This window comes from Tachypleus tridentatus, chromosome 11 (assembly GCF_004210375.1).
Source record: "Tachypleus tridentatus isolate NWPU-2018 chromosome 11, ASM421037v1, whole genome shotgun sequence".
Taxonomy (NCBI): domain Eukaryota; kingdom Metazoa; phylum Arthropoda; class Merostomata; order Xiphosura; family Limulidae; genus Tachypleus; species Tachypleus tridentatus.
Window position 1 is genome coordinate 61153529 of NC_134835.1, and position 12762 is coordinate 61166290.

The 12762-nt window shown below is 29.8% G+C and overlaps 1 protein-coding gene across 2 annotated transcripts in view; it reads right to left on the reverse strand.

Moving 5' to 3' along the window:
- The window catches only part of LOC143232266 (gamma-tubulin complex component 3 homolog), a 90078-nt gene that overhangs the window by 72698 nt on the left and 4618 nt on the right, over positions 1-12762 (reverse strand). For both annotated transcript variants that reach the window (XM_076467455.1, XM_076467456.1), the window contains exons 2-4: positions 12678-12723; positions 11094-11155; positions 6140-6207 (exon numbers count right to left, since the gene is read on the reverse strand). In XM_076467455.1, the coding sequence (XP_076323570.1) occupies positions 6140-6207; positions 11094-11155; positions 12678-12723 (176 nt within the window). The remainder of the gene's footprint in view (positions 1-6139; positions 6208-11093; positions 11156-12677; positions 12724-12762) is intronic.

Below are 12762 nucleotides of genomic sequence, written 5' to 3' on the forward strand. Positions count from 1 at the left end.
TTTCTGTCCAAATGGAAAGCATCTAATGCGAAAATCCAATTTGAAACCAAATTGCCAGTTGTTGAGCAATTCAATGAGAGGCCAACCCTACCAATCAACAGTTGCAAAATGAAAGTCAATCCAACAGAACTTTGCAACACAACATTTAATCGGTTGTGATAATCTGTTGAGATTGAAACAATCAGCCCACTATCACAGGTAGTGGAAACCTAGGATATAGACAAAATGTGAGTACCAATTTTCTGAGTGGCTGATATCAGGAGCCAGGACATATGAATAGGTACAGAGCTATAACCACCTACAGAAGCCTATAAAACTTAAGACTCCAACTATTACTGGGAGGAATGTAGAAGCTGAAAACTGAAACAACATGTATGGTAACAACAGATCCATTTCAAAGAAGCTAGTGATTTTAACGGACTTCTAACAAAGTGAAGTGAAAGGAAACAAAATGTTGAATTTGAGTTGTAAGTCTGTAGACTTACTTTGTGCCATCAGTGGACATAGACCTATATGGGTGAACTAAAAATTCTACCTTAGAACTACAAAATTCAAGGAACAAATATGTTATTTAGTGGTGGTAGGCTATATTATGAAGTTCTAAAAACATGTCAGATAAGGCTTAACAGCCTTTTCACATAACTAAGAAGTAAACCTTCTAGGCAGAAGTACAATATCCAAGTAAGCAGAAAAAATTGTCTCCCGATTCTTTCAGCCATTAAGTAAGTTGCAAGCTCAAAAGCAACTAGTAAAAACCCAAAATCTCAGCACCCTCAAAAAACTAATAGAAGAAAAACAAATCAAAGGCATCTTATTCTAAAGTAGCCTTTCTTTAATTTCTTGTAGGTCATATAAAGATTGTATTGATTACCACTGATTGGAACAGTATTTTATGAGGTAAGGGAAATTGTTCTGTTCCCCATTAATAGCCAGTGTTAGACACTGGGGTAATGTCAGTCTAGAAAAAAAAACACAAAAACAATAAAATTACATAACTGAGGTACTTATACACAGTACAAGGATAGTGGGCACATTAATGTAGGTGAAGGGTATCATGAAATAAATATCAACAAGAGCAATTTAGAAGAGTATAAATGACTGGAACAAACAAAAAAAGTCAGATCAATGTTTAGATGGGTAAAGAAGTAACCCTGGCAGATGACTGACAGAGGTAAGTGTCAGCAGAGGTATGTTTTAGACTGTTATTTTTTGTTTTTTCAATAAAAGTCCATATTTTATCTTTTACTTTCACTGCTCTAATTCTGTATGCATTCAGTCAATTTTCTCAAACTCATAACCACCATAAAAAAAAAATTGAAATAAAATGAGTAGTAATGTTTTGATATTTATCATAAAGTTCTAAAGCACTTCTCCAGAGTTTCTACTTTCATCCTTTTTTACACCTATTTCCTATATTTATTTTACTTTCATGGCTGAAGTAAAAATCTACCAAACATGAAACAACAAATCACAATTTCTGTCATTAGACTGTATGTGAAACCGTGATACCACATCATCAAAAGCAAACAAAAATGTGAAGCACAAAAAACTGATAATTCCAATCGAGTTTATCATAATCCCAATTAAAAAAGAAAATGGTGGCAGAGAATTTAATGGTTTGTGTTCGAAACAGTGGCTGTAATAAAAGTTTAAGAAAATGATTATGATATGGATCCACACAAAGTCTAGGCCACCAAAATAAACTTTGTAGGTACTTGGATGCAAATTATTTTTCTGGGGTGGTCAGAACTTTGAGGTATAGGTGTATAAAGTGTGTAAATGCTTACAAACATGTATGTATATTATTACAATGTATTCATAAATCCTAAATTTCAATTAGGTTTCTAAAACATAGAACAATAAATAAATAAAATACTTATGAAGTTACAAAACTGATTTGTACTCATACTTACTAAGCCTTGCTGTAAGCCTCATTCTCTCAAGTGAAAATGGAAGAAAAATTAAATTTTGTAGATGTCAAAAATGCATTTTAGAAAACCAAAAGTTATCAAATTACCATACTGTTACATGTAAAATCACTGTAATTTATCTGCCTTTCTACTAGCTATATGTGGTTTTCAAAAATCTCTTCTGTTTACAGCAATGATTTGGTCAACAAACTTCAACATTTCGAGTAAAACTATGGCTTTTCTCTTTCAAAACAATTATAAATGACTGTTATATTTAGTTTGGAATTTGGAATAGGATATTTTTGTTGATTATAAACATGTACTTAATAAAACTAGGCATGATTGAAAAAGAGGTTTCAAAAGAATGTGCTAGATTTACTAAATACATCAACATCTCAGCAAATCCAAAAGGAAGGAAGTTCTTATTCTAGCTTGTCAATGTCTGAAGTTTTAGTTTTTAATTTTGTTAATCACCATAGATGTTGTATGGTAGGCATGTTACATAAATTGTGCATTAAGACAACAGGACATGCCATGTGACACACACACACACACACAGATATTTAGTAATTCATTTTAACATTTTTATTTAAATTAAGAAATTGAACTACATACATAATGATAATATTTAAATTATAAAGTACACATTCCTGCCAATTTTATTAACCCACATTGATAATAAAGTTGTTTTATCATATTTTGAAAACACTAAAACATTATGACATACTCTACTCGACTTGTTTACAGTGAAAAGGTTCAGTGATAGCCTCATTATATTATCCCTTTTGTAACGGGGGCTCAGTATAACAAAGATGAGTTCATCCAAACACATGCACACATCAAGTATTTGCACTGTAACTTTTGATGTAGCATGTGTATCTTCACAAAATTTTGTAGACTTCTAGTAAAATTTAGAAGTATATTCTACATAAAAAAATAATTTTTAATGAAATATTTTTACTAAAGACTTCTTTGTGAAAATAGAGTCCATTTTGCTAGTAGTCTAAGTGCAAAGTGATTTCATGTTATGATTAAAAAACTATTCTTCATCACAAAAATATCAACCATTATTTGTGTAATTTTTAAAACCTCCTAATAACATTTCAAATGTTTGTTTTCACTAAAACTTTGTATTTTATTTTATTTTCTACACTCTTAACTGTGTGGGGTCTGTCACTTGACCAACCTTGTAACCATCATATAAAAAAAAATCAGGAAGTAAATGTAAATTGTGCTTTTTTCACGCTAGAATGGTTACATATTATAATATGAAAATACAAATGTTTAGTCAAAGAAGCTCAAGTCTCATAATGCTATATATTTATTATTATATCAACCTTCCAGTCATGCCTAGCTAACATTACATAACTTGCACTGATGTGGTGCACTCATGTTACATATCCAGTAATATAAAAGTGATCTGTAGTCTTGCCTGTCTAGGCTGCATTCCAGTGGACCAGTATTTTGTAATATATAGTCACATTTCAATTATTATACATTATATATACATTGCTGGCCAAAATCTTAAGGCCAATAAACATAAAGAAAAAATATGCATTTTGCTTTGTTAGATTCAACCACTTATTTGAGTAGAGCTTCGAAAGATGAAAATAAGAAAAGGGAAAATAGAAAACTTTTTTTGCATTTAATGTGGAAAATGTGAACACTGAAATTATCCTGTACACTAGCTGGTCAAAAGTTTAAGACCATACCAAAAAAAAGTTCTAAACAGGGTAGAAAATGCCCAACAAGAGGTCTCAGTAGTGAGTTGCACGGCCATCATTGCGAATAACTGCAAACAATTGCTTTGGCATGGTCGATGGTCCAAAAGAATCACATTATTTGCCATGAAAAAGTCCTTTTTCCTGCGGGTATTGGGGATTGCAGCGTTGTCCTGCTGAAAGATCCAGTCATTTCCATACAAGCAAGGGCCTTCAATCAATAATAATGATCTCTACAACATGCCAATGTAGCCAGCTGCTGTTTGATGCCCCAGTGTAATCTGAAGCTCCATTGTTCCATGGAAGGAGAGAGCACCCCAGATCATGATGGAACCTCCTCCACTGTGTTGTGTAGAAAATGTCTCCAGTGGGATATCCTTATCGTGACAGTAACGTTGGAAGACATCTGGACCATCGATGTTAAATTTTTTCTCATTAGAGGTCAAAATCTTTGTCCACTTCTCTACATCCCATGTTTGGTGCATCTCAGCAAAGTTTAACTGAGCTGTTTCGTGGTGTGGTAGGAGGCATGGTCTTTGAAGACTTTATGGTTTTTAAAGCCTTTCTCTTGTAGATGCCATCTTATTGTTCTTGAGCTGCATTCTGCATCTGTAAGGGCCTTAATATGGTTCGACGATCAGCTGGTGTTTTGCCGGACAACCTGTCGAATCCTCCTGCTCAACACCAGCAAAATTTTCTTGGGCCGACCAATTGAAATTCTTGTTCCATATCCCTCAGGGTCTTTTAAAAAATTTGCAACAGCAGTTTTACTATGTCCAATCTCACCAGTGAAGGCACGTTGAGAGAGACCTTGCTTTTGCAGCTCAACAATTCTGCCATGTTCAAACTCTGTCAACTTTTTAGCCTTTGCCATGTTTTTACCCAATGTAACAGAGGAGATATCAGTGGGATATGTTGACAACGCTAATGCTTGAACACAAATGACTAAATTTCGTTACACGTTTACTGATTAATGCTTCATTTCAGTATGGTCTTAAACTTTTGACCAGCTAGTAATTAGGCTAATTTCACAGTGTTCACATTTTCCCTATTAAATGCTAAAAATGCTTTTATTTTTATTTTCCCTTTTCTTATTTTCATCTTTCAAAGTCTACTCAAATAAGTGGTTGAGTCTGACAACACAAAATGCATATTTTTTCTTTATGTTCATTGGTCTTATGATTTTGGCCAGCAGTCTATATATACAGATTATAACCATTTATAAAAAATTACTAACCTTATTTCTCTTTAAATATAAAACAATAAATCAAGAAATAAAGCAAACAATTATCTCTTCTTGCTATGACCTTTGAAGTTAGTTGCTGCTGAACATAGGTCGCTATGCCTTTTAAAATTTTGCATGTGGAGGATATGTACCAAAACTTTTTTTTTAAGTTTTATACACAGATTTGAATAACCAAGAAATCATAAATAACTACATTAATACCATAGAATTCCACTGTAATTTAAGCTTAACAACTAAGATTTATTTAGATTTTTAAAAATATGAAACTTCGAGAACATTAAAAGGTACAACGTACCTTTTGGAAATCTTGGTTTGAAAAAAATACGGTAGCCTTTTCATAGATTGAAATGACTGAGAAAACCACTAGGGAGGCATTCTAAGCTGTTGATTGGCTATTCACGTTGTATAATGAATTAAGTGTATGTAAAAAACTGTTTTCAAAAATGGAAAGAGTTGAACAAAGTCATTGTGTTTCATTCAATACACAAGCCATACCTCAGCAAAATAAAAAGATACAAGGTTCTTATTTTATATTCTAGCTTGTTAATATCAGTAATTTAAATTCTTAATTTGTACACAACTATAGACTTAGCATTTTGACATCACAAACATCTAATTTTAAACAGTACTGCATTCAACCTACAATGCGGCTCACCAAAATTAGTATTTAGGTGTTTTCTTTTAATATTTACTTTTAAATTAAGAAATTAACTGATTTATAATTTAAAGTTTGAATTGTAATCTACAATTTGGTTCCAAACCTATTCTCATAAATTCACAAAATAGCAGTTCAATAAAATTTTGAATGCAACTCAACAAGTGTGATGACCTGACCCATCACGAAAGGATTAAATGGTAACATTAAGCAGTAGAGTCTATTAATAGCTACTGTTACTTGTTAGTAGTTAATGATATGCCAGAATGCCTTTCTGTTGCACATGAATCTTTCATATTTTGTGGTTGGAACTGATATAGTATGAAGACACACAATCCAACATTTCTGGTTTTAATACAAGTTCTGAGAATAGTGTACAACTCTGCTGGTGGAAAAAAAACAAATATACACACAAGTTATATCACTTGTCTGTGAAGTTTTAATTCACTATTTCTTTTTTCAGTTATACTCAAACTATTGTTTGTTTTTAGCTCTTATCTGTATAGTTTTTCACATAAAGAATTTGTGTGAATTAAAGAAGAAAAAAAAGACTTATCAACAGTACAGGGATATCACAATATACATAACACAAATCTGTAGAACTTACACTGCTTTTAAGCTTCCGATGAAGTTCTGCAAATCTCACTGCATCTTCTTCCCTTTTTTCTTTAACCACTAGAAGGAGTGTTAGGTTTAGTATAATTAAGATAATAATGTTTCAGTGGCGTCTAAATACACGAACGTATGAACTTAAGTTCTTGCTTCTATACTTATTCAATATTTCATCCTGTTGACTTCAATGCACACAACCAAGTAAAATTTAAAAAAAATGACTGACTAACAGTTTCTTACGCATCAACTCAAAGTTTGTCAGAATACATTTAGGATCAGAAAAAAATAAATATTTGTTAAAAATTAACTATATACTTATAACCAACATACAAGTCTTTATTTTCAGAACTATCACAGAAAGAAACATTACCACAAAAGCAACATAATATATTCTCTAAATAGTTTATTTTTAGATAAATAAATTGTACTACAGATCAAAATCAATGTTTCTAAGTAAACATTTTAATTATGCAAGTAGTCTAAGCAAAAAATTAGAAGGAAGAGCTATGAAACTGTAAAATTTATAAAATATCTTTTCAACCATCATTTTGTCTTATTTTGATAACACTTTCTGTTTGCAATATTTCTATAATTTGAATCAAGTTAGATGAGAACTAGATCTTAAATTATAAAGATTATTTTTGTATTATTTATCCATCTGTATGACATGTTAAAGCTTCCAAGTATTAGCATTCATAGTTCATTATGTAAACATAGCTCAAAAGTTTTCATATTTGTTTTATTTAGGAGGAGCAGAGAAAAATATTTAATAAAATTATTGTTGTATTGTATGATTCATTAATGCAATTGTCTACAACTAGCCAACAGTAAATCTAACAATCTCAATAATATATTATACATTGTTCTGATAACTGTGGTAGATAAGGTACAGCTGTCCCTACATGTAACCAAACAATAAACCTCTCTACATGAATCACAATGTCAGTAGATGGAGGAAAAACTAATTATTTGCTCCCAGCCATCAAGTGACGTGTGGGCTCAAAAGCAACTTGGGAAAGACCCAAACCATCATGTACTCATGGATCAACTGAGGCAATTTATCTCAAAGTGGCCTTCTGAGAAACCAACAGAATAAAAAGAGGTGCAGGAAGAAACAAATTCAAATCTTCTCCAGAATGTCTTAAATTGCCCTAAATGGCAGCTTCAGAGCCCCCTGGAGGAACATGAACAAACCAAATATACATCTACACCTCCCTAGGAATACAACTTTTGGCAATCTCAACTGATAATGATTCCCTACCACCAATTATTAAGTGACATTAGAACAAAGAGATAGGACAGAAAAGACCTGATTTGCCTCCATGGCAGAAACAATAATCTGAGAATTCATGTCATACCAAATGAATTTTTTTTATTTAGAAAAATCAATTAAGTAACACTAAAAATGTTCAAAATATCTCCTACTGACTGTAGCACAGAGAAATCCATTAGTGACTGCTTATCACAAAAAAGTGATAACATTATCTGAAAGAAGCCCTTATACACATTACCAGGGTAAAGAGTGCATTGATGTAGGTGGAGAGTGTTATATGACAAATATTGCCAAGGACAATTAAGTGGAATATAAAAGAATATAGCAAGTGAGAAAAGTAAGATAAATGCTTAGATAGGCAAAGGAAAAACCCTGGCAGTTGAGTAATGGCTATAATATGAAAGGAGGTATCTTTTGGAATTTATCCCCTAATCAATAGACTTACAAAGGCTCCAATAAAGAACAAAGCTTGCAAAAACAAATTTTTTTAATGTGAAAAACATTCAACCATTCCTTTAACCCACTATGAATGGTACTAGTGTAATGCACTAACTCAGTTTCTACAAAGCTATACAAGAGTAATGTTTAGTATAATTTCAAGTTTAATAAGTATGTCTTCAAAACTTTGATAGGCTTTAATGAACATTCCAAGCATACTGTTCACAAAAAATTAAAATAAAAAACTGAATTTTTAAAAGTAGTTTTTTACAAAATATTTGCCTGAATTTATTGCCTCAGAAGGACTCAAACTACATTCTGAATGCAAGATAATTTTCATCTTACAACTAAAAATGCAGTTTTTGATCTTACAGTTTCATATTTATTTCCATAACTTCAAGAACATTCTAAATGAATAGCCTTTCTTTCAGCAAAACTTTATATTTTATGTTATTTTATTTACCTTAACACTAACACAACTGTCATAAGAAATTCAGAGTCAAATGAAAAGTTCAAAAATATGAAATAAATCTAATTACTTTTTTTTTTTTTTAAACAGACAGTTTATTATAAAATACATTTCACAGTATTAATTCATCCAACTAAAACTAACAGATTTTTCAAATCTGAATTCATTTAGTTTTACAGATTTGGAGTTGCACTCAAAGACAGGAAACTAGACTTATTTATCCTAGATAGTTTAACCCTTTCACTACAGGCTCAGTATAATATACAAGTTCATCTACATATTTGCACAAGTTAAGTATTTACACAATAAATTTTGATATAACATATGTATATTCACAAAATTTTGTAAACTTTTAGCAAATATTAGAAGTAACTTGTACATAAAAACTCAAATTCCTTATTGAAATATTTTTAATAAAAATTTATTTGCAAAAATAGTTTCATTACTAGTCTGAGTGCAAAGTTATTTCATACAATGATAAAAAAAACATTCTTTGTTCCAAATATCTCAAATATTATTTGTGTAATCTCTGAAACCTAAATATATTTCAAATGTTTGTTTTCAGTTTGTTTAAATTCTACCCTCTAACTATGTGGGGTCTGTCACTTTACCAACCTCACAACAATTATAAAAAAATTAAGAAATATACATTATGCTTTTTAAATGCTAGAATGATTACATATCATAGAACAAAAATACAATTGTTTAGTCTGAGTAGCTGAAATCTCATAATAGTATTTTTATTATATTGATCTTCCAGTCATATTTAGGGGACATAACTTGCATTGATGTGGTGCACGTGCAATCAGGTCATGTATCCAGTAATATAAAACTGACCTTTAGTTTGCCCTGTCTTGGCTGTGTTTTAGTGGACTAGTATTTTGTAATATACACTCACATTTAATTTATTATACACTATATAGTTTATTACTATTTAAAAATAAATTATTAAACTTATTTTTTCTTAAAATATAGAACAATAAATCAAGGAGTAAAGCAAACAATTATCTCTTCTCACTACAACCTTTGTACTCAGGTATGGCTAGATATAGGTTGCTAAGTTTTTTAAAATTTCACATGTAGATATGTAAAAAAAAAAGTTTTTAGGTTTTATATATACAGTTGAATAACCACAGTATAATTTATTAAGCTTAACAACTAAGATTTATTTAGATTTTTAAAAACATGAAATTTAGAGCAGACTAAAGACATAGCCTAATTCCTTGAAAACTTGAACTGAATTGAAAGAATGTGATAGGCTTTTTAAAGATTAAAATAGCTGAGAAAACCACTCTGCAGACACTCTAAGCTGATGATTGGTTATTCACATCATATACCGTAGTAAGAGTATACAAGAGGCCATTTCAAAAAATGGAAAGAGTTGAAAGGGGCCACCATGTTTGATTTAGTACATAAGCCATATCTCAGCAAAATACAAGATACGAGGTTCTTATTTTATATTCTAGCTTGTTAATATTAGTAATTTGATTTCCTAATTTGTACAAAACAATAGACTTAGTATTTCGACATTATATATATACAAGTTTAAACAGTGCTGCATTCACCTTTTCATGTGACTCACTAATATCTGCATTTAGATGAGTTATTTTAATATTTACTTTTAAATTAAGAAATGAACTCATATAATATTAAAGTTTGAATTATAATCTGCTTTAACTGCTTATGAAACATAATCCTATTTTTTAAATACTAATGATACTACCATACTATATTTCCTATTTAAGTACATAACACACTTTAGAAAACAGAAAAAAAAAAACAAACAATAACCTACAACTATCATAATTTTTTTGACTTTCTATCTACATGATAAGAGTCATCAAAAATTCAGTTAAGCCTATCAATGTGTTTCATGTGGGAGTATAGCTTGAACTGGAAACAAAAACAATTTTCTGTAAAGAAAATAGTATGACATAATACAACATTTCATTGATTGGAATTAAACTTTGGTTTTCTATTGGTTATGAATAACACCTTATTAAATATCTGGGAGAATTACTGACAATTTGTGAAAGAGAATGTAACAGGTGGGTATGACAAGAGAGGCCTAATTTTCTATTTCATGGCTTTATAACCAAACATGTCTGAATGCTATAAAACTCATTACTATCCAAGTAATAATATTATGAGTAATTTACATTAAATTCCATATTTCTCATAAAGGTGATAAATAAACTTGAGAAGCTTAGATACCCAGAGAACAAATGTCACAATTCTCATACTAGGGTGAGACTGAACTAAATATTTTTTAAAATATATCCTTACAAATTAAAAAACATTAATATTAAAATTTAGTTTATTAACTATATTTTTATGCCATGTTTATTTGTATACCATGATAATAAAGTAGTTTAATTAAATTCTGAATTTAACTCTCAAAACATCATGGCATGCACACTTTGATCTGTCTGTAGTGAAAGGGTTAATATAAGGCAGGAGACTTAGATTTTATACTATGACTTTTCAATATCTAAAAGCTTGATCTTCTGGTTCAATGGTTTCACTGACAAAAAACCAAGAATAAGTGCATAAGAGCCATGTGATATAAAATGTCAATATTGAAAATGCATTTCAGTGTTTGATTATGATATTATAATTTACATATTTTTTGCTAAATTTAATTACGTTTTGAATACAAGTCTCTGAAATAGGACATGACATGCACTTCGACCACGTAATACACATACAGTTAACAAAACATGAATATAAAATTTTTTAAACAAAATGAAATTACAAAATTTAACATACGTCTTTTCTTGATCTTCTCACTGACTTCAAATTCATCACTTTCTACACCTACAGTTGAAATACTGAAACACAGAATTAATCTTTTTAAAATCAAATGCCAAGCATTTAGATAATTTTTTAACAAAATATAGTGACTTGTAAAAATATTTTTAGTTTCATTCTTTAAGAAGCCCATGGATAAAATTTACATATATAAAAAATACTATACTTCTAATTTATTTATGGTGTAAAAATAACGACAAGTATTTCTACAAAATAGATGATACAAGATGTGGAATGCTTAAATCACTGTGTTTGCCTAGAACTGCTCGATTAGTAAAATTTGCCAAAAGATTAAGCATTCGGGCTCATTAATCAATTAAATTTAACTAATCAATTATTCTCACATGAGATTTGGATAATTGGAATAATAAAAATAGTAATAATTAGAAATACTAATTTTGATTAGTTAATTATTTTTTTATGAATGAAACCCCACAGGGTTTCTGTAGACAGCCTCAGGAAGGAAACGTATGGTACTAGTGTTGTGCACTAACCCAGTTTCTACAAAGTTATACATATGGGTTGTCAAGAGTAAAATGTGGGCAAGAACACTGGGCATGGGTAACACTAATATATGATTCAGGAACTTGTTAAAATTAGTTTTCTTTCTATTATTCAAACAATCCAGTCACTAAAAATATTGCAACATGATTTTTCCATATTATTTTTGATTATTTTAAGCTTGTTCAATTTAATAATTAGTACTGCAACTTGTGTAAACAACTAACTAATTGAAATAGTGTCATTATGTTAATTGTTAAGTGCAAAGGTACACAACAAACTATCTATGCTCCATCTGCAGTGTGTATTTAAACCCAAGTTTTAAATGCTATTTAGTCATTTGTTCTTTTTTAATTATGTTTTTGAAAATCAATTAGTTGAATGTAATCAATTAATGGACCTAGCACTAGCTGCAATATACTTGTGCTATAAAGATAAAAAATCATTACATTAATAATGAAAATTTAAAAAATCAGAAATCAAATGGTAAAAGTCATTGTAAAATATACTAACATTTGAAGCATTTTAAACAGTTGTTACACACTATAAGAATTTTTGTTGAAATATTTAAATGGTTTTGTAAAATCATATTTTTTATTGTTTAAAAACAGTTACATAATTACAAGAAAGTAATGCACTTAATTAAAATAAAATATATAATACATCTAATATTGTTTTAAAAAATTATGTAACAATTTTGGAGAATTTCAGCAAATTATAAATAAAACACAGACATATACAAGTTGTTTCTTCAAGCAAACAAAAGAGTAGTTTTTTAACAGGCCAACATCAACAAAGTAATGTTAGCAATATTAAAATGTTTATTAATAAATAAAATCCTTTATCAATTATAGTATTTGATAATTGGATCCTTAAGAAATAGTCTGTTAACAAAGTTACAAAGCCGAACAAGAAAATGAAACCTGAATAATGTGAAATTTGAAGATTACAATTTGAATTATAGATCTATTAAAACTTGTATATTTACTAAACTCTTACATAATTCAAAATAGTAAACATGATTTGTTTAGAATTACTTACCAGCTAAGTGTTCTCAAGGCAAGTTGATAAGTTGGTGTTGAAACATCTAGAAAAGACAATCCATAATTCAATTAAGACTTTAACA